The 25,811-nt window shown below is 37.6% G+C and overlaps 3 protein-coding genes across 4 annotated transcripts; all 3 read right to left on the bottom strand.

Moving 5' to 3' along the window:
* Positions 1-3,997: 3,997 nt before the first annotated feature.
* On the bottom strand, positions 3,998-7,463 carry LOC102619198 (uncharacterized). The gene is made up of 3 exons (XM_052438232.1): positions 6,778-7,463; positions 4,764-5,143; positions 3,998-4,657 (listed from the first exon to the last, which is right to left on the bottom strand). Exons 2-3 carry the CDS (start codon positions 5,139-5,141, stop codon positions 4,388-4,390), a joined length of 648 nt encoding a protein of 215 aa, XP_052294192.1. The 5' UTR covers positions 5,142-5,143; positions 6,778-7,463; the 3' UTR covers positions 3,998-4,387.
* Positions 7,464-13,121: 5,658 nt separating this feature from the next.
* On the bottom strand, positions 13,122-18,644 carry LOC102629181 (MLO-like protein 1). The gene is made up of 14 exons (XM_006478441.4): positions 18,226-18,644; positions 18,053-18,110; positions 17,698-17,933; positions 16,144-16,260; positions 15,981-16,041; positions 15,759-15,853; positions 15,510-15,584; positions 15,329-15,417; positions 15,042-15,091; positions 14,805-14,845; positions 14,470-14,679; positions 14,291-14,358; positions 13,780-13,840; positions 13,122-13,671 (listed from the first exon to the last, which is right to left on the bottom strand). Exons 1-14 carry the CDS (start codon positions 18,340-18,342, stop codon positions 13,423-13,425), a joined length of 1,527 nt encoding a protein of 508 aa, XP_006478504.2. The 5' UTR covers positions 18,343-18,644; the 3' UTR covers positions 13,122-13,422.
* Positions 18,645-22,306: 3,662 nt separating this feature from the next.
* On the bottom strand, positions 22,307-23,956 carry LOC102631347 (60S ribosomal protein L9-like). Of its 2 annotated transcripts, none has more exons than XM_025094201.2 (3): positions 23,467-23,956; positions 22,597-22,719; positions 22,307-22,541 (listed from the first exon to the last, which is right to left on the bottom strand). In XM_025094201.2, the coding sequence occupies exons 1-3, from the start codon at positions 23,839-23,841 to the stop codon at positions 22,512-22,514; spliced, it is 528 nt and encodes a 175-aa protein (XP_024949969.2). In that variant the 5' UTR covers positions 23,842-23,956; the 3' UTR covers positions 22,307-22,511. The 2 variants fall into 2 exon arrangements, with proteins under 2 accessions (XP_024949969.2, XP_006494839.2); XM_006494776.4 differs by having other exon boundaries at positions 22,307-22,524; positions 23,467-23,953.
* Positions 23,957-25,811: the final 1,855 nt, after the last annotated feature.

Below are 25,811 nucleotides of genomic sequence, written 5' to 3'. Positions count from 1 at the left end.
CCGGTCAAACAGAAGCGTCGCGCCTTCAACCAAGAGAGGTACGATGCAATTGAACAAGAGGTAGACCGCCTATTAGCAGCAAGGTTTATTCGGGAAGCAGTGTACCCCGATTGGGTGTCCAACGTTGTTCTTGTCAAGAAATCAAACGGAAAGTGGCGCATGTGCGTGGACTTCACCGACTTGAACAAGTCCTGCCCCAAGGATAGCTTCCCACTTCCCCGGGTGGACCAGCTGGTTGATGCAACGGCGGGGCATGAGATGCTTAGTTTTATGGACGCCTTCTCCGGTTACAACTAAATTCTGATGTATGAACCCGATCAAGAGAAAACAGCGTTCATCACCAACCGTGGGTTATACTATTATAAGGTTATGTCGTTCGGTTTGAAGAATGCCGGGGCTACCTATCAGCAGCTGGTGAACAAAATTTTCAAGGAACAAATCAGGCGCACCATGGAGGTGTACATAGACGATATGATCACCAAATCGGTGCATGCGGTGGAACGCTTGGGGCACCTTAGAGATACCTTTACCGTTCTGAGAAAACATCATATGCGACTTAACCTTGAAAAATGTGCGTTCGGGGTCACCTCGGAAAAATTTCTTGGGTTCATGGTACAACAGCGGGGGATTGAAGCCAACCCCGATAAAATTCGTGCGGTTCTTGACATGAAATCGCCAAGCACCATCAAGGAGGTTCAAAGCTTGGCGGGCCGGGTAGCTGCTCTGAGCCGCTTCATCTCCAAGGCTACTAACCGGTGTAAGCCTTTTTTCAAAGCTTTGAAGACCGGCAAGAAGCTCCAATGGACACCCGATTGCGAAGAGGCTTTCCAAGAGCTGAAGGGGTACCTCGTGAATGCTCCACTACTTGCCAAACCTGAGCCGGGAGAGGTTCTTTTGTTGTATCTCGCTGTATCTGAGCATGCCACCAGCTCTGTGTTACTCCGAGAGGATGATAATGGGGTACAACGACCTATTTACTACACTAATAAGGCTATGGTTGATGCCGAAAAGAGGTACCCCACCTCTGAGAAGATCATTTTGGCATTGGTGGTCTCCGCACAGAAGCTCAGACCATATTTTCAGGCTCACACCATTGCGGTCGTCACCAACCTTCCCCTTCGGCAAATCCTCCAGAAGTTAGACATGTCTGGAAGGCTTCTCCGATGGTCCCTCGAATTAAGCGAGTTCGACATCATCTTCAAGCCTCGTTTAGTGATTAAAGCACAGGCCATCGCTGATTTTATTGCGGAATTCGCCAATGACTCAAGTGGTGAAGGTGATTTGAGATACCTGTTAGATACCCCACCCACTGATGAAGGGGGGCAAATCTGGGAAATATATGTAGACGGTTCCTCTAACTCACACGGAAGTGGCGCGAGAGTTATTATAATCGACCCGAACAAGGTGAAAATATGCTACGCCCTGCAATTCGGATTCAAGGCTTCAAACAACGAAGCCGAGTACGAGGCAATCATAGCGGGGTTGAGGATGTTGAAGGCTTTGGGAGCAAAAAGGGTACACGTCAAGAGTGACTCACAGTTAGTGGTAAGCTAGATTACCGCACAATATCAAGCGAAAGCGGAAAACATGAAGGGGTACCTCAGAAAAACCAGAGAGTTGATGTCCCAATTTTGTGAGGTTAAGGTGGAAAGGGTACCCCGACTGGAGAACAGCGAAGCCGACACCCTGGCGAAAATGGCATCCCTTGGGGTAGTCCAATCATCTGGCCCCATCACAACAGAACACATACCCACACCCAATGTTGGTCTCCCAGAGCCATTGGAAGTAGGATCGTTGTCCAACGAGGTGCTTTGGATGGAGCCTATCATAAGGTACCTCAAGGACGGAGACCTCCCCTCATATAAAAGTGAAGCAAGGAGAAGTATAAAGCCACCCGGTACTGCCTGATCCAGGATACCCTATACAGAAGAGGGTTCAATCTTCCTTATCATAGATGCTTAGGAAGCGACGAGGCCGAGTATGTCATGAGGGAAATACATGAAGGGATTTGTGGCAATCACTATGGAGCACAATCATTGGCACAAAAAGCTCTCCGTCAGGGGTACTACTGGTCAACCATGCGGCAAGATGCCAAGAATATGGTACGAAGTTGTGACAAATGCCAAAGGTTCGCTAGGGTACCCCACCTACCCCTAGAGAAGCTAACAATTATATCTTCCCCTTGGCCCTTCGCTATGTGGGGCGTGGACCTCATCGGCCCGTTACCTACCGGGAGGGGGCAAGCAAAACATGCAATCGTGGCGGTAGATTATTTTACAAAATGGGCGGAAGCGGAGCCACTAACAAGCATCACAGAAAGGAAAACCACCAAATTTATTTGGAAGAACCTCATTTACAGATTTGGAATCCTCTATGCAATTGTCAGTGATAACGGCAAGCAATTCGATAATGAAAAATTTCGAAGCTTTTGTTCAAAGTTGGGGATAGCCAACCGATTTGCTACACCTGCCCACCCTCAATCTAATGGGCAAGTCGAAGCCGTTAACAAGATTATCAAAGGTATCCTGAAGAAGAAGCTAGAAGAAAGAAAGGGAGCATGGGTAGACGAGCTACCTGGGGTACTGTGGGCGTACCGGACTACTCAAAACATCTCCACCAGGGAGACCCCATTTTCCCTCGCATTCGGTGTTGACGCAGTGATTCCAGCAGAAATCGGGGTACCCTCTCACAGGGTTGAATACTTTGATGAGGCCGAGAACACCTCCTTAGTTGCTTCAAACCTTGATTTAGTGGCTGAAAAAAGAGCTAGAGCAGAACTGAGGACAGCCATATATCAGCATCGCATTTCAGGTCTATACGAAAAAAATGTACGCCCTCAATCCTTCAAGAAAGGAGACTTGGTCTTGAGAAGGGTAACTCAGAACACTAGGGTACCCTGCGAAGGCGCTTTCGGGGCAAATTGGGAAGGACCCTACCGCATCGACAAACCCGTTGGGATAGGTGCATACAGGCTATTCCACATGGATGGCACAATTGTGAGGCACCCCTAGAACGCTGCAATGCTACGGAAGTATTACTAAAGGACAGTGTCTTAACCTTTAGCCTTTTGCTTTCTTTAATGTTTTTGTGTGGTAGGCCAAATGGGGTGCCCTAAATGCCCTATGTTGGTCAGTTGCAACTTTAGAGTTTCTTTAATTTTCAAATGAAAAGGATGTGAGGTCTTGCGGTCTCTCATTCTCCTCAGGGTAACAAAGCTAAGTCATGTATTGATCAACACTTTCGTTATCTATAAATGCATTTTCTTTCTCAACAAATATGATGTGGGTTCTTTCTTTATTATTCGCCACTTCGATCTTAGATTGCGAATTATATTCATTTATCGCCATTAATATACCCTTGCATCTGGTTATATGCAATTCTCGTCATATGCTTGTCAATTATGACTAATCAAACACAGGACCAGTCAGGGTACCTGATATGCCAAGATCGTGATGATCTATGTAAAGCCAAGATGGGCAACAGAGGGAACCGCCCAGGGGTAGCCTTTCTGCGGAAGCATGACCGAGCTACCTAGACAAAGAGAGGAAGGGTAAGAGAGGACCTGAGGGTGAAGGAAAGCCGTCATACCCTAGCGGCACGAGGTTCGGCTTAGGTATGAGAACACCCACACCTCCATCCTCGTACTTGAGCAAAGAGGGGGTAAGCTATTCAAAAAATTCGGAGAGAACTTCGAAAGAATAAGAAAGTGATTGGTTGGACCAATTACGCTTTCAACGTTTGATCGAGATGTCGCGATGATATTTTGATTACCTATTTGTGGGGAATCCACCATAGTTTCCGAAGAAGAACATGTACCAAATTTGTGGGGAATCCGCCTGATGTTGGATATTTGTTAAGGTACCAGGGGTGCCCCGTTTCAAAAAAAACAAAAATGAGAGGTACCCTAGACATTTACAAGGTAACAGTTTAGCCAAGTATTCATTTGCAGAATAACAAGCATGCAAAATACAAGAAGACTCGATGGCATGATATCATAACAAAAGAGAAGTCCCAATAATACAAAACATCCCGAGAAACCAAAAAGAAAGAAACAAGGTCCAAATAGCAAAATGTGGATAGATCCAAAAAAAAACAAGAGCACAGTGAAAAGGCTACACCGAGGGGGGAACGCCATCCCTGACATCCGTCTCCAGAGGGCGATCAGCAGAGGACTCCGAGGTACCCGGAATATGAGCTGCCAAAGTAGGGGCATCCGAGGCAGGCAACGGCTGAAGCGCACGGGGTACCCCAGGCGACCCGGAAGGGGTACCCGACCGTGCCTGGGAAGGCTTCTTCCTCTCTGCAATTGTCTTCAGAATCGTAGCCTTGTTGACAAATTTCTGCACCCGGGGTACCTCCAACTCCGGATCCACACTCCACACCTCTGTCATGATGAGTGAGAATGCATCCTCTGCCATCGTCTTTTGTCGAGATAGCAGATCCCGTTGGTGGCCCTCAACTCCTCACAATCCTTCTCCACCCTAGCTTTCTCTCCCGACAGGCCAGCAATGCATTCTTGCAGAGTTTTAACTTCTCGAGCGAGCTGATCCTCACGAGATTGATGGCTTTGAAGCTCACTCCTTAACTTGTCGACCTCTGACTGTGCGGCAACAAGGGAGTCGAGATCCGGAAGGCAGTGGCTAAGGAGAAAGGATGCCTGCGGGTCATGAAAGACATGTTAAATATATGTGTATGACAAAAAGATTAAATAAGTAAAAAGAAAATGATGAAGAATACACCCGGGGTACCCTGGGAAAGCCTACCTCTTTGGTAGCCCTAAGTGCTTGACCGTAACGTTGGCTCAAGCTCATCTTGTCAGCCTCTTTAGCAACCTCGGAGGTAACATTTTCAGCAGAGTAATAAAAGTGGCGAGCCAAGTGCGAAACCTCCTTGTTAGAAGCCGGGTCTAAGTCACCCTCACGTAACTCATCGGGGAAAGTAGAAACCAGCCCGAATTTTCTCTTCTTCGAGCGAGGGGTACCCTTTGACCCGCTATGGGAGGTACCCTGAGATTTCCCCTTTGGACCGGGAGCTCGAGGAGGTCGGGAGCCTTTCGGGGGTACTGCCGAATCCTGAGATCCGGAAGCACCGCCCACTACCGCTTGGAAGAAGGCGTCAAAAGCGTCACCCATCGATTCCATGACTGCACCCAATGCACAAAAGTTATGTTAGCTAGACAAGTACTAAGTACTACAAAAGTAAAAAATAGGAAATGGAAAGCGGGGAAGCGAAACGAAGAATGCAATGATAATGGGGTACCCCAGTCCTATAAGTAATAATAGGATACCCCCCGACACCCAAATCATACATGAGTCATCTCCAGGAGCAGGAGGAGGACTTCGGTCAATCAGCCCCGCTCTCTATAATCGGCTCTCATCTAGCACATCACTACCCCTTTGTGCACCTCGAAGCCTATCCACAAACTTCTTCACCTCTCTCCCCACCTCCTGAACTGGGCATGACCCTTTAGCCCATGTCACACCTGCGAAAGAATGAAAAATCCAAGGTTAGCAAGACATTCATGTAAAAGATTACGATAAATAATCGTAAGTAAGAGAGATACTTACAGTCTACATTGAATGAATGGAGAACCTCCACGGGGTTGCCCTTTTCACTCAGAGTCTCTGTCCCCCACCTACCCTCAGCGACAAACCATCCATTTCGGTAACCCTTCTTCAAGGCGGGGTTCCCCTCAACGATGTGGCCATGATCACCCCAGAGGGAGAAGTAAGCAATGCCGGGACCCTTAGGCTTCTTGAATTGGTAAAGGCCCCTCAACTCCCGAATAGAAATGTCGCACTTCACGACCTTCAACCATAACACATGTAAGCTTGACAGTGTCCTCCACCCTGGAAGGGACAGCTGCCCAGGAGCTACCCCCAAATAACTAAACATTTTCATAAAGAATGGTTGGAGAGGCAGGCAGAGTCCTAGATCGAAAAGGTCGATATGGAGAGCAATCTCATCAGACTTTGGACACTCGGGTCGCTCATCTACATGGGGTACCCTAAGCTGGACAGACGGAGGAATATTGTATTTGGCTCTAATTTGTTCTAAGTCCCCCAAAGTAGCCCTCCTAATGCCTAGGGAAAAAGGGTTGCTAGATTTTGAAGGTGTGGCAGGGGGAGATTTAGGAGGCTAGTCCGAGGAACGAGCTGGAACCTTAGGCTTGGTTGACTTACCCTTCTTTCGAGGATAGGGGGTAGGCCGTTTACTAAGAAAGCGCGGGTTGACTCGAGGGGTACTCCTAGGGGGAGGGGGCTCAGAACGAGAATTGCAACTCCTAGAGGAACTAGGGGGGGACCGATCCCCTTCGCTGATGGAGATGTGCGAAGGGGAACCCGCAGGAGGGCTGTCAACCCTACTAGCCTCAACTTTACGTCGCTTCCTCAGGGGTACTGTGTGTTTCTTGCCCATCTACTTTCCCCCAACAACACATCCATAAGTTCCCCAACAACATATCCACAAGCCCCCAACAACACATCCACAAGTTCCCCCAACAACACATCCACAAGCCCCCAACAACACATCCACAAGTTCCCCAAACAACACATCCACAAGCCCCCAACAACACATCCAGCAAGCCACATGTTTCTCAAACAGCAACATATTCATACCAAGCACCACCCACCACACATCAACCACCAAATGCAAACACCAACCAACAAAAAAAAAAAAAAACAAACACAACAAAAACCAAAAATAATTTTTTCTCAGAGTATGCAAAATAGTGCGCCACTGTAAATGCGCCAAAGGAGGAGAAATGAGGAGGGATACCTATGATTCACCAACTCAGTAGATCGGGATTGAAAATCGTGGCAAGACGAAGCTGCAGGCAACCAAAAACAGTGAGTAAAAATATGAAAATATAAAAATAAAAATAAACTTAAATATATGTACTTATTTATAAATAAGTAAATAAATAAAATGAAGAACGAAGGGCTGCAACCAAGAACCAATACCGGCTGCCATGGCGGCAACCACCGAGAACCGACGACGGAGATCGCAAAAAGAACACCGGAAACCACCAAGGGAGAGCGCCGACCAAAAGAAAAAAAAAAGGGAGAAGCAAATAAAAAAAAATGGAGAAGCTGTAGCAAACCGACGCGGGAGGGAACAGCAGCCACCGAACCGACGCTAACCGCTGCAGCTGCGACCACCAAAACGCCGGAAAACTCTGAGAAGAACGCCGGCCAAAAAAAAAAAAAAAGAGAAAACTGAGAAGCTGCAGCCACCAAGAAGAACTGGCTGCCATGGCCGCAACCATCAAATCCGACGCTGGAAATCGCAAAAAGGAGAGAAAGAAGAGAGAGATAATGAGAAAGATGAGAGAGGAAGTAAGAGAAAAATGAGGAAACAAGGAAGGGGGAGGATTACCGCGCTACCGCCGGTTTGGATCTCGCCGTGAGCAGCCAGAAAACCGCGTTGAGCCGATCAGATCTGGAACCGAAACCACCACTGCAGCAGCTGAGAAAACACGCTGGAAAACACTCGAGAAGAACGCCAGCCGAGAGAAGAAAGAAGAAAGAAAGAAAAGGAAGAAGAAACGTGAGGAAGAAAAGGGAGAAAGAAAACGGGAAAGAAAGAAAACGGAAGAGGAAGGAGATAAAAGAAAAAGAGTAAAGAGAAAATAAAGCCTAGGGAAGATGAACGAGTAAAGAAAAAAAAAGTTGATGCAGTTAGAAGAGGAGACAAAATTATGAAAGAAAAAGGCTACTGGAAATAATCAAATTTTTGGAGATCGTTTGGGGATTTTCAAAATAAGCGAGAGAAGATTGACACACGTCAGGAGTTTTAATTCAACCTGACAGAACACGCTGCCCAAGAAACGAATTCAGGGATGTTTGTGTGAGATTGGTATTTTCAAAATTCGAACTGCATGTCAGACGACTGCCACATATGAAGACAACTGTTCGTTCTCATCGTCAAAAAAAAAAAGCGGGAAAATGAAAAGACAGAGAAGATTTTTAGTTCGAAGTACTCAAAGTTTAGTCTAGCGAAGAAGCTAAGCAAGGTATCCTCCGGTCCAGCCGCGTCGCCACGTGTCGCCCATACAATGAGTTTCTTTTGCCTCCAATACTTCTCGCCAAAAAGAAACTAGGAGGATGTTGTTTGAGGAAAAAATAGGAAAGGCAATAGAGCGCCACGTGTCAACCAATGGAATGATTTTAGAACAATCGGAGGTACCCTGCACAATCCGAGGTGCCTGGCATGACTTGAGGTACCCCGTATAAATAGAGGTACCCTGCACAATTAGAGGTATCCCACATAAATAGAGGTACCCCATACGAATAGAGGTACCCCGCGTAATAGGGGGTACCCCACGTAACTCGAGGTACCCGACAAAGCGGATGCAAGAGAATCCATCGAAAATATCCGCCATGAGAAACGTCTCCGCCTCCTAAAAGATATTATTTGATTTTGTCAGAATTAGGAATCAAGAACGTCGTATCAAAAGGGGGGGACAGCCGCCTGCTACCTCTGCCAAAAGTGAAGGATAATGTCCCAAGGACAGTGGTCCCCAGCAGCCTACCCGACAGCTACTGCAGAGGTACCCTGGACCACTCGCCAGCGCGCGCCACGTTTCCAAAAGATGAGATACGCCGCGAACATGCAAATAACGGCCCAAAAAAAATCATAAAGAGGTAAAAGGACGTTAGCCAAAAAGGGTACGCCACGTGGCAGCTGAAGTACTCCATATATAAAGGTGCCTAGGTTTCATTCTCCATCATGCTCTCATTCACCCTAAAACACTCACACTCCGAAAAATAGGTTTTCTTCAACCTTAAAACCCTAATTTACAGAGGGCTAGCCAGCTCTCTTTACCATAAAAGCTTGAGTTTGCTAACTTGAGCGTCGGAGTGTGAACGCCGGGGTACCCCGGCTTCACCTCTAACCTCTATTTCACTGTTTTGCAGGCGTGTAGCTCATTTTGAAGGACACCTCTCTTGGTTTTGACCTTTCACCATTGTTATCACTCTCTCTCCCATTCTCACCTCCCCCGAACTTCAGATACACCGCACTGCACACAACAAACCAGTAAGGTACCCCATCTCCCCCAAAAAAATATAAATTCATTGTTCAAGATAGATTTTGGTTTTTCCTACCCCAAAATCCGTTGAAAACAGACCCCGTGTAAAATTTTTCTTTTAATATGACATTTGTTTTTATGATTTTCAATCAGGGTCGCCATTTTTTTTTTTAATCCTTATCGATCGGTTCATTCATTACAACTATAATTGCAGTTTAGACATGGCGTTTGTTGTTGTTGTTGTTCAAATCTTGACGCAGAAAGATTGAGATATCTTATCTAACTGCAAAATTAAATCAATTTGTTTTTGTTTTTTTTCCATAAACTTTTAACTATAACACGGTTATAGTCGTGTGATTTTTAAATAATTTTTTTAATTAATCGTCTAAGATCAAAAAATTAATTTCAGCCCACCCGTACCTTTTAAACAAAAGTATTGTAGAATTTTATTATTATTCAAGTCGCTTTCAATTTTTTAATCCACCACTTTTGTTTTGGTGTTGAAACGTTAAAGGCACCAATGTTAAGGGTAAATATCACAATTTAACGTACAATCAATATTAGAGAAAACTCTATCACATGTACAAATTAAAGCGAATCAATTTTTATTTTAAAAGATCATATTTAGCCATTCACCCTTCAATAGTGTACTTTTCAATTTTTGTTAATTTATTAATAATATGAATGAAAATGTGTATTATAAATTAACGATATACCCAAGTGATTAAGAAAGAAAAGAAATTCTATGATGCAATATATATATATATATAAATGCTAGAATTTTAAAGTGCGGGAAAGTCTGGAAAAGCTTTAAAACCGCATGGTTTTAAAAGCTTAAAACTGTAAGCCTTTAAAACCGTGCAGTTTTAAAGCTTTCCCAAACTTTCCCGCACTTTAAAATTATGTATGTATGGGTGATGTAGAGCAAGAAATTGAAGAAATCCTAATTAAGTTGAAATTATAATATTTCGGAATATTTTAATTAATTTGTATTCTAGTTTAATTGTGTTTCCTATTTAGAGTCTTATTGTTTAGATATTGCTTATTTTCGTAATATTTCTAATTTAGGTATAAGTCTTATTAAAATAGGTTTTCTAATCAAATTAGGATAAATCTTAGTTAGTATAAATAAGTGTCTTTTGTAACTTTTACGAGTAGATATTCGATTTCAATAATATTTTCAATTTTCAAATCTCTTTGTGAGTATTCGAATAGTTAATTCTCGGTATTCTACGGAATCAATGAGTTTTAACCCCTAAATTCGCAATATTCTTTTGAATCAACGTGAATTTAGTTGTTCTTTTATTTCGGTATTCTCCAAAATCAACGGAATATTTTGAAAATTAAACTTCCGCTGCATTAGCTTGGCATCAGAGCAAAAAGCCTGGTTCTAAACTATCCTCAATACATATCCCTTTTTTTTCCTTTAAACCTGTAGCTTCCAAAAAAAATGAAGCAGAAACGACAGCCGCCTCAACCACCATCCATGGCTGCCGTCATTAATTTTCAATCGCCGTTGTGATGACTAGCCACCACCATCCTAGTTAGAGGACATTGGCCATCAAGAACCATCCTTGAAAGCCGCTATTCGACCCCTGAAATCACCAGAATCTACCAAAACTCGTGCAACGCCGCCGCTAACCAATCGCCAATTAAGGATGTGCATTGGCCAACACCACCATCATCAATCCACTCATTGCCATCATTTCAACCTTTCTCACCCCTTCCGCCGTCAATCGACGAACCGGTTGTCAGAATCAAAACCGACACAAAATCACCACTTGTATCTCCAATTTCCAGCCAAAAAAAAATTAACTTTTCTGAAAAATCACCACCACCATCATATTCACCAACCATAAATCTTTCAATCCATTCATCCTTCTCTAATTTGCCGACCACCGTCACCGGAAACCCATCTTTTACTTATTTATGCTTTGGCCCAGAACTTTCTAATGTTCAAAACATTTCGTTGATTCTGGAGAATACCGAAATAAAAGAATAACTAAATTCACGTTTATTCAAAAGAATACCGTGAATTTAGAGGTTAAGACTCGTTGATTCCGTAAAATACCAAGAATTAACTGATCAAATATCACAAAGAGATTTGAAATTTTAAAATATTATTGAAATCGAATCTCTATTCGTAAAAGCTACAAAAGACACTTATTTATACTAACTAAGACTTATTCTAATTTGATTAGAAAACCTATTTTAATAAGACTTATACCTAAATTAGAAATATTACTCAAATAAGCAATACTTAAACAATAAGACTCTAAATAGGAAATACAATTAAACTAGATTACAAATTAATTAAAATATTCCTAAATATTATAAATTTAAATCTAATTAGGATTTCTTCAATTTCTTGCTCTACATCATTCCCGCCAGGGTGGAAAAAATTTGTCCTCGAATTTTGTATGTTGTATTCTTCAAGAACATCTTCATATGTATAAGGATTAATTTTCAAAATAGAGCTTCGACGTACACAACAAACTTTAAATATTTCAACTTATGTAATAATGTCCATCCAATCACTCCAATGGCGTAAAATAAATTCTTCTATCAACAATTTCTCTAATAATGTCTTCTTGTATTGTTCGCATCGAACTTCAATATAGTTGAGGAAAAATGATTTCTTCTCATAATCCACTAACTGTTGAAAAATATCATAACTCATTTTGTCTTCTTTTGGCAAATCAAGATATCAACAAGAGATTGTATTGACAACTACCTCCTTTTGCTCCACAAGATCAAAAGATGTATGAACAATTACCTCTTCTCATTCCATAATGTCAAGATAGTCATCAAATTTCGGTGGATGATCCAAATTAATGTTTATGTGTGAAGAATTTGTTGTAGACATGAATGGCCAATTAATATTCTCCTTGGAAGGAATAATATTATCAAGTGAAACAAGGTCACCATCTTCCTCATTTTCCTCATAACATGCATCAAACAACTTCGTCAAATCCATGTCCGTGCTTTATGTGTAAAGATTTTCTATTTCGAAGTTTCTCTAAATCTTGAGAAATCAAATGCAAAATCCTTAACATCCTAATTAAAACTTTTTTCAAGACAAAATCTTCACAGTAATGTTGTGGTTTCATGATTCAATTTTTTTAATTCTTTTTCTGTTTCTCTCTTTTTTTCTCCTCTTCTTTTTAGTGTGTTTGGGTGTTTTGATTAGAACAGAAAATCAAAGGGCAATACTGAAATTGAAGGAAGTTTTGGACCAAAGTATAAATAAGTAAAAGATGGGGTTTCCGGCGATGGTGGTGGGAAAATTGGACAAGGATGGATGGATTGAAAGATTTATGGTTGGTGAATATGATGGTGGTGGTGGTTTGTCAGAAAAGTTAATTTTTTTGCCAGAAATTGGAGATATAAGTAGCGATTTTGTGTCGGTTTCGATTCCGACAACCAGTTCATCAATCGGCGGCAGAAGGGATGAGAAAGGTTGAAATGATGGCGAGAAGTGGATTGATGATGGTGGTGCTGGCCGACGCGTGGCCGAAACTGGCGATCGGTCAGCGGCGATGTCGCACAGTGAAAATTTAATGTTCAAAATATTTCATTGATTCTGGAGAATACCAAAATAAAAGAACAACTAAATTCACGTTGATTCAAAAGAATACCGCAAATTTAGAGGTTAAAACTTGTTGATTCCACAGAATACCAAGAATTAACTGTTCAAATACTCACAAAGATATTTGAAAATTTAAAATATTATTGAAATTGGATCTCTACTCGTAAAAGCTACAAAAGACACTTATTTATACTAACTAAGACTTATCTTAATTTGATTAGAAAATCTATTTTAATAAGACTTATACCTAAATTAGAAATATAACTCAAATAAGCAATACCTAAACAATAAGACTCTAAATAGGAAAAACAATTAAACTAGAATACAAATTAATTAAAATATTTCTAAATATTATAAATTTCAATCTTTTTTTCAATTTCTTACTCTACATCAATGGGCTTTAAAGGATGATTAGATATAAATATGTTTCAAACAGACTTCATTCTTAAATAAAAATTTATTCTCACATCATAAGAGAGATTTGAGAAAATGACAAATCTATTCACTCTATCAATAACCAAACCCCATATAACGTATCATAAGGGATTTTCCTATTCTTTCTTTTATAAAATTAACAACTTTAACACAGAGATTTTACATACAATTATACTCAGGGTGAAAATTGTAAAACAAAAGAAGCTAGCTTGCCTTCCTTAATTCCTTTGCTATGTATGTTTATATAATAATATTTCCAAACATAAAAAAGCTAAAGTATTTAGAAAGCTTTAAGCTTATTGCGGAATGAGAGAAGATTAATTATTTGGGCTGATTGGGCTCTCTTCACTTCAGTAGCCCATTGGAGTCATTTATGAGCAGTGTCTGGTACGATTTCACTTGCATTATTGCCGTCTTGATCTATTGCAGAATTTTGCTCGCTTTGTACATTTGTCATCTGAGTTGACGCAGAAGAATCATCTTTGTGAACCACTTGATTTGAGCCCTTAGCAGCAGCCTTTCTCAATCCCATGTTCTTCTTTGCTTGCTTGGCCCAGCCAACAAGGCCTTCTTGTATATGCTCATCAAAGATAGATTTCTTGAATGAACTCCCCATCTTCATTTCATTACCAAATGAAACATATTGTCGTTACCTTTGTTAGTGTTGATTAGCCTGATACGTTTGATATTAACATTGCACAAATTAATGATTATATATACTCACTTGTGTGACAATTGCATAAAGTGGCAGGGTACTGTAGCTACAAAAGAACTGAACAAACAACCTGAAAAATGAGACTGGCATAAATAAAAAATTCTGCCCAATATAAAAAAATAAATAAACAAATAAATTGATAGTTTAAGCGTCAGAGAAGTCAAAGCTGTTAGTTAACAATCCCTGGCCGTCTGAAAATTACACTAAACACAATCTCGAAAGACCTTAAAAACCACCAAGTATTAGACCAAATGATTATCAAACAGTTTTGTTTAACTAATCATCTGAGTTCGAATTCTAAGAAAGGTTATAGGCTAAAAAATTCATGTGGATTTTCCCAGCCCCTCTCACATTCTCATGCTTAAACTCAAATATCAAGTTAGGCTCCCACAGTAGCACCAAAGATTAGTTTGACAGTAAGACATCCTTTTGTCCTTGTAATTCTTGACCTATTTGTTTGATGAACTCCCTTGCCTTGCAAGGTTTTTAAAATAAAATAAATATTAGATTAAGAGTCTACCCGATGATAAGTCTCGGAATGATATAACCATAAGGTCCCATAATGCAGGAGTGGAACTTATATTGAACCTGAAAGCAATGAATAAAAGCATCAATTAATTATGATCAATATAAATTAAGTTCATTAACATTATAGCGAAGAAATTAGCTTTTGATGGCTGTGTTTGAATGTTTGCTTACACAAATCCAGAGGAAAACCGCAATTTCAAACGAATTTTGGAATAGAATGATGTGAATTAGTACGAGAACGAGGCGAGGCTTGCGAAACCAGAAGTGATCGTCTGAAGGCTTAACATACAAGTCTCCTTCAATGGCAACATGTTTCTCCGCAACCTCATGGGCTAATTGGGTTATTATATGCTCTAGCTTAGTTCCCACAGCTAGTAGAAGCTGCAATGAAAGAGAAAGGCAACACCATATACTTTCATATGGACTAACTATTTGATAATTAATTATATAAATTAAACAAAGAGAAACAAATTAATGAGCATATTTTATATTTTTAGATTACTTACGATGAAGGGAATGAATGATATCCAAAAATATGCATGCCAATCTGCATGAAACAAATTAAAGAGGGATATATAATATTATTTGAAAAATAATAATTAAAAATAAAACTTAAAAAATGGGTAAATATATAGTTATTCTTTTTCAGATTTCTTCTTCATCTATAATTCAGATTGGAACAATGCAACATTATACTGTTGCAATCGGTAATCTATATATGAACAATTATAGAATACACTTACTATGAACATTAAGCAGCAGGAAAACCACCACGAATACCCATAGATACCAGCTGCAATTAGTGAATGTAAACAATTAGTAAGATATCTACCCAACAAAAAATAATCAAAATTTGCAAGTTTTTAATATACAAAATTAATTTAGTGCACTAATCAAAGTTTTGCGGACATAATTAGAATGGTTCTTCGACAAATTAAAACAATCCCAAAAGCAGGCTGTTTTAGTGTTCAAGGTTTAGAATATAACGAGCAATGTGAATTGTGCAAGAAATTAAGTTGTGGCCAATCACCTTATTCCAACAACTTTCTTAAAATCAGCTTCAAGGGCACGCATCATGTATCGGTGAAAATTGAACTGTGGGTTTCCCCTGCAATGATTCTAAAATGGGAGAAATGAATTAATTATGATTTATGGAAGTCGAAAATAAATTAAGTATGAGGCAATTAAATATAGGACTACAAATCAATCACCATGATGAAGCCGAGGCGCATGGTAGTGTAATCTGACTTGTTCACTGATCCATAAAATTGCTTGAAAAATGAATGCTGAAACAAGATGTTGATGAAACAACAATTAATTTGCCAGAAAAATAGGGATGAGAGATGATCAACATACATAGTTAACTCAGCAAGCAAATGTACAAAATAAAAATTCATTGAAGTAAAATTATCGATTCATAATAATATAATTAACGTACTAAATAATTAATTAACACATACCATCCAACCTGACAAGCGATGACTTTTTCCAACACCCCGAAAGCGACTCTTGATAAAATCATGCTCATGAACATGGGTAAATTTTGTTTTGAGAACTGCAAAAATATTACTTGCGTGAGAAGAAATTCATCGACTAGAGGGAAAAAAGACAGCAGCACGCTCGTGATTTAGCAAAATGATTACTGAGACTCCCTTTTCACACGATCATTAAAGTATTATTACCTTCTTCTGCATCAAATTCTTCGTTTGCAACAGAATCCTCCCAATGTTTCCATTGACGAATCTAAATTAACCTCGGAAAAATATTTTGGAAATCAGAAACTCTAAATGACACAAAAATTTTACAATAAGAACAAATTAAAATGAATATGTATATGGAACTTACTTTTGCTCCTCCAAAAAGGATAGTTAAAGCACAGAAAGTGACATGTGCGACGGCCAGAACGAAGATGAATATGTGAAGATGATGCAATGCTGTTGTAGACAGCAAGGGGACCTTTCCCTGTTAATTCAAATGAAGGTTAATTAGAGGAAAAAGATTTAGAGTAGGATACATATTACGATGCTATGCATATAATTGCATAGTCTTATCAATTGGTGTTGCTTGTAATCAAATCACTTTTTTAATAATTTTTGCTTATCTCTTTTTCTTTCTTTTTTTTTTGAAATATTACATGAGAAATTTTTTTTAAAAAAATTCTATAATTTTGTTATGGTGCAATTTGGATTAATCCACAATATGCTGAACCTACTCCTAAATTAGTATTTAAAAAAAATATATTCCCATTTAACAATGAAGTTTTGACAACTTTTTGAAACAATTCCGACAATAATATGAGAGTTTTTTATTACTTTTCATGTACCTAGATAAGTAAGGAGAGAATGGTAAAAAAATCCAACCGGACCCAAGCATTGGTACTTCAAATCAGACTTGACCCGACCCGAGCATATTTTTTAAGTACTTGGGCCGAGCTCGGGCCTCATCTAAAAAGTCTGAGTTCGGCCCAAAAGCTTGAAAAATATTTAAAATTTTTTTAAAAAATATATATTATTTCAATTAAAATACAACTTTAAACATATACTTAATACACCCATAACATATATTTAAATTTTTTTATCAATTAAGCCCAACTTTTAAAGGCTAAACTAACCCAAACAAAAAAAAGCAAATTTCATAGACTATAAATTATAAAACATAATGAAAAAAAATTTTAAAAAATGTAAAATGTATAGATTCGAACTTTTGGGCCTGGCCCGAAAATCCTGACTCGAGCCGGGCTAAAACCCGAGAAAAGACTTGCTAGGCCCGACAAAAAAGTTTAACTTGTCAAAAAATGAGATAAGCAAAAATTGAAGAGCCCGATGATTATTGTCTAAAGTACGTGAAACTGCAAAGAACTTTCAAACTAAGTACGTGTGGTCGGTGGCGCGTTTGAAAATCTTCGAGATTCGAGAAGCATTAAAGTTTGGTGCCAAGTCAACTTTACTTCAAAAATAAATTAATTATGTAACCCCCAATCTTGTCTTAAATCTTTCAACAACCTATTAAGCATGTTCCAGTTCTAGTTGAAAAGGAATGTATAGCATTATATAAATTCATCGTAGCAGGTTGGAAACTCCACCAAATAAAAAACTGAAAGCCTTGTTGCATCACGATCTAGTTTCAAAGTCAACATTCACATACATAGGGTTAGTTAAATATATGCTGTGAAAATAGTGGTTAATAAATAAAAACATAAAAATAATGCTTAATAATCTTATATTAATATTAAAAAATATGTGATACAATATCTTTATAAAACTTACAAGAGCTTAGATCAAGAGAGTATTTATTGATAATTTTTCACATTTTAACCACCGTTATTTTACGTGTGAATGAAACTTTTACAGTGCACTCATTTTTGTTAAATTTAAAGTAGAAGTAGAGACAATTAGATACCTTTGGACAATTGCCCTCAGAGGCTGCATCAGCTAGGAGGCGACGGCCGGTGCCATGGTGCGCACTAAAAGCAGAGAAAAAGGCCTGAAAATGGGCGGCAGTCTTGGTATCCTTGTCGTCCTTCTCCGGATCACAAGGCAACCATTTGCGTGACAAGTGCTCGGGCATGCAAATTTTGGAGATTAGTCCTTGACACACTGTGAGCAACAGCGATATAAAACCCAATAGCATCAACTCTGCATCAACAAATAAAATTAGCTCAATGCTCGAGATTGATTGGGGTGCTATGACTTTTAACCCACGGCTAAAATAAAAGCACGTGAATGTGCTTCGAAATCAAGCCGAAGCACAATACCTTCTTTGATCTTCTGTAAGGCTTCAAAAAGTGGTTTCTGATTCTTTTTCTTCAATATCTGAAAAGGGGAAAGAGAGTCAACTAATGAGTAACAACTTAAAAGGATTATACATACAACGTTAGCATTAAGAAATTAATAAATTGCTCTTTTCCATGGATAATGTAATCCATGCCTTGCCAAGATGATGGAGGAGGCGTTCAACAGTAAGAGAAATGATAACGATGACACTGCAAACTACGGCAACCACCCACGTCGGCGTCTGCTCTAAAGTCGTTCCACCTTCTGCCATTTCTCCGGCGAAGGTCAAGATTAGTAGATTAGTTCCTCTTGGAACAAGTAATTAAGAAAGCAGAATATGTGTGTGTGTGTGTGTGTATAAATAGAGGAGATATGAAAGAGAGTGTATAATTGATGGAATTTTGAAGCTGGTGTGGTTGTTGGTAATAGAAGGGGCTGATCAAATAGTTGTAATGCATAAGATTTCCACAGGGGCAGCTCCGAAAGTCTTGACTAATGAATTTGTTGTAATTTTTTACATATTTTTAGAAACGCGGTCACACGACGGAGCTATCATAGACTTGAATGATTAATACGTGTAACTACGTGCATTCATTCCACTTAATTTGAGGCCCCGTTTTATAGAAATTGAGCTTGGGCTACAGTATTAGAGTGTAGGGGTGCTTCGAATCTAATCGATTCAATTTGTTTGATTTGTAAAAGTTTGATTTGCAAAAATTTGATCTATGAATCGGTAGATTGGATTAAAATTTTAAAAATTTATAGTCAGTGGATTGGGATATGAATTTACTTCTGTAAATATACAAAAATCCACAAATTAAAAAAATAAAACCTGTAAATGTGTCATTACTAGGAAATATTATAAAAAAGCATAAAGATTATCTTTCTACTCTTGCAAGAATGGAATAATTATTTTGACAAATCATCCAAACTCTTAAGTTTCAACATTTGTATAGATTTAAATTCATAATTTTAGTTAAGTTTCAGGTAGTGATCTAAACAAATGAGACTTTTTCTTTGTGGTATGTTTATATTTTGAAATTTTGAATGTATTATTCTAACTTTTTTTAAACAGTTAATTTATTTAAATCTTAATCAATTTTTAATTTAAGCAATAGTTAAATTAATTTTTTATTAGATTTTTTTATTTAATTAGTTCATAGATTGGATAGAATTAAAAGTTATTTATCCATAAACTAATCTACAAAATAGTGAATTGGATATGGATTGGCTCAAATCTGCATCTGATCTGCAGACAAACGAATTAGATTGAAAAGTTATAAACCATAAAATCGTGAATCGAATATGGTTTTGAAGTTTTGAAGTTAAGTTGATTTAATCTAGCACTTGTATTATGGAAAATCTATGATATTTTTGTTATTATTGTCAAAATTATTATTTAAAAATCATAATGACTACTATTAATTTTTATTTAATAGTTACAATTAAAAAAAAAAAACAATTGTAGCTTAGCACCAAACATAGCCTAAGGAACTTTTTCCTTTTTTCTTTTTTCTAAAAAAAAGGAGGTTCAAAAAATGGGATTTCAACGAGCCATGCCCTACAATCTGGGTATGTGTGTATGTGTGTATATATATATATATATTCAAAATGCTTGTCATTAAATAGTCTGTGTAGTCTGTTTTCCCATAACGCAGCGTGCGAACAAATGAACCGCGTTCCATACAAGCTTTGGAGACTTCTCATTTCCGGCCTTAACACGTTGGGAGTCAGTTGATTACTCCGCCATAATTAATTCTACTAATTTAATTATTGTATTAATTTTTATTACAAATATTATAGTAATGCACAACAAAACAGTATACATCATTAGACATTGCTAATTTGCTTCACTTTTCACACACGGTTTATACATAATCATATAAACGCGTAAATGGTGAAGTGAGCAGCGATGAAAATTCCTCATTAAATTAGCTTCATTTGACTAACTTACCTAATTTACAATTTTACCATATATACACACACTCACATCCAAGGAAGCAAAAACGAATCCTCTCCATTTTTTTTTCTTTAATCACGTGTCAACATTGCTTCTTTACAATAATTAGGCTCCGGCTAATAAATGTCTTTTTCCACTACAACTCTTAAGCTGCAAGTAATCACATTTGGAAAAAAAAATCAAAGCCAGCCGCTACAGTGACAGAGATGAGAGAATCAACAACAGCAACAACAACTAACAAAGAAACAGAGTCTGATGAGAAAAAAACTTCGTCAAAGGCCGTGTTGAAAAACATTGCATGAATGATGACTTCTCTAGTTACATGTTAATGCATATATAGATCATATTGACTATCTTTAATTAACTGGTCTGCAAAACGTAGTCGTAACGTTTAATATAAAGAGTAGTGAGATCGACTCTCCTCAATTTATCTCATCGTCTATCACTTTTTTGATAAATCTCATTTATTTCAAACATTATTTTTTATTTGTCATTTCTTATTCAAATTCTTCGAGCATCCTTTTCGAATCAAAATTTTCAACATAAATTGAAGTAATTCTACAATTAGAGGGGTGAAATAGAATTTTGTGAATAGCAGTCCTTATTCAACATATGGGTCAAATAACCCTTATGTTGTCGGAACAACAGTAACATGCAATTTGGATTGGTGTTATCATTATCTAAACTGTATTGATTATGAAATTCCATAATTAACTTTTATCACATAATACTCAAATTATGACTACACTACTTCTGAATAACATTTAATTCATTAACACAGAGCCGGACTTGGGAGCATCGAAAGTTTCACTATCTCCATTTCTATTAAAAAAATTCCCGAAGGATAGGTCAATTCCCAAATATATATATATTATACATGCATCTATGCATGCCTGAGTCAAAAATATTTTTGATTGGAGAAATGAGACTTGAGAGTTGAGATGTCACCTTTAAATTGAATAATTCGACGCTATTTTATAGAATTTCAGATCTTTCTACTCTTAATTAATTTATTAATTAAATCTCTCATGGGAAACTGATGGGTTTATTTTTAATTCCTTTTGAGAGATATCTTAGGTAGCCTTTACCCAAGAAAATTTTGTACCAGTTGGCACTCATGAATAAACATTGTTAAAGTTCGAAGAAAAGGTCCCCAACATAATAACTTACACGTCTGCTATCATAAAAATTATCTTGACATATCAATCCTCATCAATATAAGGTAAAGACAATAAATTTAACGATTTCAATCAATACAAATTTAACATCATGCGATGTACTTAAAAAAAAAAAAAAATGGTGTGATATCAGCATTTGCAGAGCTTGACACATGATCAGCTAATTATCTTATAGTGGGCTTGGAGTTATGGGCTAATCGCACTATGGGCCTCAAATAATGGCAACACTTGTATCTTAGCCTTGTAGTGCAATGCATTGGGGCACAAGGTATGCGAGTCCAAAATCTATGGAGTATAGAGTTATAATATTCTAATTGAACAAATTTTGTAGCAGTCAGCACTCTTTTTGCTCAGTGTTTATTGTAAGCAATCATGTATGGCAATATTGTACCACTTTATGCAATTGTCACACAATACAAGCGAGTGACAATATAAATCTACCTTCACTTTGTGCAATATTATGTCATATGTTTCAGGCTAATAAACACAAGGATTCAGTCGTTCATTTCAAGAAATCAATCTTTGATGAAGCATATACAAGGGCTTGTTAGTTGGGCTAAGCAATGGATCAAGGGGGCCATAATGGGCCTGTAACTTCTCAGGACTCTCATGGACTACTCAAATAATGGGCGCCTTACAGTTGATCTCCCTACCCAGTAAGCTTAAAACTTTTCTCAAAATCTTTAATTTTAGAGAAATATATTACACAGCATATGGCAACTATTAGTTAAGAGATGAAAGTGTCATTCACCCTAATTTGAATCCGTTATACTTTCAGGCTTATGAAAATAAAATAAAACTATTTTAGATGTGCAATTATCAGAATATTATATAGGATCTTATTGACCAACTTATCTAATAACTGCAGAGGAATTAACTAAATACTATCAAAATTCACAACAAAAGAGTAACACCTTGCTTTATCAGGATCAGAACAACAAAACTGACCATATGTGTAGACTGCAAAACGGCAACTCTGGTGAAGTGATGATTTTGCCCAGCATTTGATTAGTCGATTCTTTATGAAAGCACATATATGATCAACAATATGCACAGGTGAAAAGTTAAAATCCATACTTATAACGTAACAATAGAAATAGAAGACAGAAAATTGAATTGCATAACTCTCTCTAAATCCCAAATCCAACCAAAAGCATGTCCTCAAGCCAAGGTAAGAGCAAAATTAAAAAAGAAAGAACAAAAATTTCATAATATTGAGAGCTAGTCGTCAGTTTTCTTCAAATATTGTGCCTCTCTCGCTGACATAGATCCCGTCAAGGAATTTCCTAATGTCCTTGTTCTTCACATGGCATTTCTGTCAAAATAAAAGATCTAGCGGTCAGAACAGGAAGATTTCTAACACACACACACACACACAGAGGCCAACCTGGTTGATCAGAGCAGCAGACCGAGACACAAGCTCAATGTCATTCCCATCAAGAATGAGTTCATCCTTAACCTTCTCAGACCGAACAACAGTAACACCATCAAGCATGTCCACTTTGCGAACCTGATCTCGTTTTTCACCAAGCAATAATAACAAGGCAAAGCTCAACATCAATCAACTACACATCTAAGAAGCAAGTTAAGTTTTCTTCTTTACTACTAACAAACACGCAGACCGTAACATTATATTTACATATGGGTTAGGACATTTTAGCTTTATTTTTTCCCCTAAAAATTAGAATATTTCAGCTTAAAATTTTTTACTAAAAATTTTAACACAAATCTTGAGCCATTGATTTCAAAAAATCCAATGATGAATGAATAACCATCGGTAAATGCTATTTTGACTTTCAATATCTACCACTACCATTGAATTGTTTTGACTCAAAATTTGTGTCAAAATTTTAAGTAAAAATTTTTAGTTGAAATAACCGCACCCTATATATACGTGTGTGTAGATGGGTATATACATTTATATAGAGTAATGTTCCATCAAGGGATCCCATACATCTATATGTATATACATCCACACATAGAGCCCGGCACCCACGAATACATTATACATACACACATTTTAGATTTTCCATAACCTTCTAAATTAGGCACCATGTAAAAATGCCAAACCAACTAATTAGTATTTTAATTAACCAAAACATGTCTACATTTTTTTTCTCAATTGTCACAAATATACATATACATATATATATATTACATTATGGGGCTACTGAGAATCTACACACTTATAAGTCTACGGAGACTAAATCGAAAATCTAGGACCAGCCGAACAAACCGACATTAGTAAGTGACTGACCTTCTTCTCCCCAAGAAAGTTTCGGATCTCGATGGACTTGTTGGCATTGCCGATGGAGGCGTTGATGGGGAAGTGAGCGTAGACGAATCTCATCTTGTAGCGGTATCCCTTGGTGACACCGGTGATGAGATTCCCGACGTGGCTGAGGGCAGTCCTGATGGCGGCGCTGGTCTTGCGAGAACCGAACCAAGCGTCGATCTTGAGCTTCCGCTTCCCGGTTTCCTCGTCGGTCATCAGATGGAAGTCGAGATTCAGGTGCTTGAAATCCCGGCTGAGCTTCCCTCTGGGCCCCTCAACCTCGATGATCTTAGCATTGATCTTGATTTTCACCCCGTCTGGGATGTCCATCGTCTCTGATGATAGTATTGTCTTCATTTTTCTATCAACCTGCTGCAAAGCCTGCAACCCAAAAAACCAAAACCCTAGCTCCAAGCTTATGTTATATAAAAATTTGGGTGAGTTATCGAAAGAAAAGAGAAGGATTAGGGTTTTTGTTTTTACGTAAAAATTTTATTCACACTGCATTGAGCAACCTTTAGCAAAAATCCGGGCCTGGGCCCAGTATAGACGGGCCAGCGTCGGGCTGGTGAGTCCGGTTTTTGTTAATAAAAAATACTTTTTATTGGGATTTAGCTATTAAAGATTGTATTACAAAAACTTTAATGTTTTAAATAAAAAGTAAAAATAGTAATATTTAAGCACAGTAGTATATTCTTGTATAACATAATGGAAACAAATTAGTGAGTGAGAAAAAAAAAGAAAAAAATAGTAGTAGAGCAAACAAAAATAGAATTAATTATTAAGCCCACTAATTCCTTCAATATTTCATTTTTCGATTCAGATGGTCAATTAAATAAAAATTTCTAAAACAACATAATTACACCTATAGAGGCAAACTTGGTGTTCGTATGTGTGTGCGTATTTATGTATAATTATTTTCAGGTGTAGACACCTTCATTTTTTTTAATGCAGACATATTATTAAACTGTGCGGTTTAATAGAGTTAATTTTCAATGTATTATAAAATCATACGGCTAATAGCAATTAAAACTAATTTTATTAAATCGCACGGCTTAACAATATATCCAGATGAAAAAAATAAAGCCGCTCACTTTAGAGAATGACTCTTTGTGTGTGTGTGTGATGATATAAATTGTGGAATCATATATGACTTTTAGTACCCATAAGTTTCATTAGTTATATTACGAATTTTGAATTGACAATAATTGAACTTACAAATTGGGGTCTATCAAGTAATCTTTTAGACATATTACTAATTCTTTTTTATTTTAAACTCAGGCTCCGGGACATCTCAAAAGAAAAAATAAAATCGAGCTATGGGCTAGGCACAAGCATTTTTTTACAGAGGTCTTTTGACATCCCTTCAAAATTGTTCACAAAATCCATTTTTAATTGAAGGATGGGTTTATTGGCATCCCTCTAAATACTTCTTGACATCTCTTTTCTTTATTAAGCCCATTAAAATATTTATATTATAAAATTCTTTCAACACCTCTTTTAATGACAAAAATACCCTTAATTGAAATTTATTAGTATAAATCTCATTATTTAACTTTTATTTACTTTTACTTGCACCAATATTCTCAAACTTATTGAGAAGCACACCTTCGCATTTGATCTGGAATCACTTCATTACATCTTCCTTTGTGATACAACCAGAATAATTGGTTCTCTGAGTCATTTTATTTATTTATTTATTTTAAAATTAATTGTCACATTCTTGTTTAGTTCATAATCTTGTTGATCCCTTAGTTGTGGATTTTGAGACAACTAATCATCCATTGAAGAGAGAGAGAAGAAAAAGAAACTATTGCTCCACTAAACTTCTACTCTGATTCGGTAAATCACCGAAACACTACATGGCAAACACTTTGCTCCAACGCATGACAATTCATTCAAACTGATGATGATGCTTAGCAAACATTAAGCCACCATGCGTGCAATTCTAAGGCCAAATGTTATTTGGTTTATCGACAAAGATGTTAAACGCAAGCATCTGAAACTTAATTTCTCTCTTCGGGTTTGAAAGTTTCTTCTTTGGGTTTGCTAATGATGATAGTTTGATCTTTTATTCATTTATCCATTTTATCTGTTTGCATGGTTATTTTCTCCTAAATTTGAAACTCTTAAATTAGGGTTCAAGAAAGAGAAGAGAGCTTATACTAGATGTCGTATAAAGAATTTTTAAGGAGAAAAAATTGTTCGACTTTTGAGTGGGGATTTAATTAAAAATTATTCTATTATATAATTTTCATAAACGTTAAAATCATAAAATAATTAAAGAGGTGTGAAGCGGTATTTGGAGTGGTGCCAATAGTCCCACT

This window comes from Citrus sinensis, chromosome 3 (assembly GCF_022201045.2).
Source record: "Citrus sinensis cultivar Valencia sweet orange chromosome 3, DVS_A1.0, whole genome shotgun sequence".
In the NCBI taxonomy this organism is placed as follows: Eukaryota; Viridiplantae; Streptophyta; class Magnoliopsida; order Sapindales; family Rutaceae; genus Citrus; species Citrus sinensis.
Note: the sequence above shows the minus strand (reverse complement) of the source record. Positions and strands in the feature narration are given on the sequence as shown.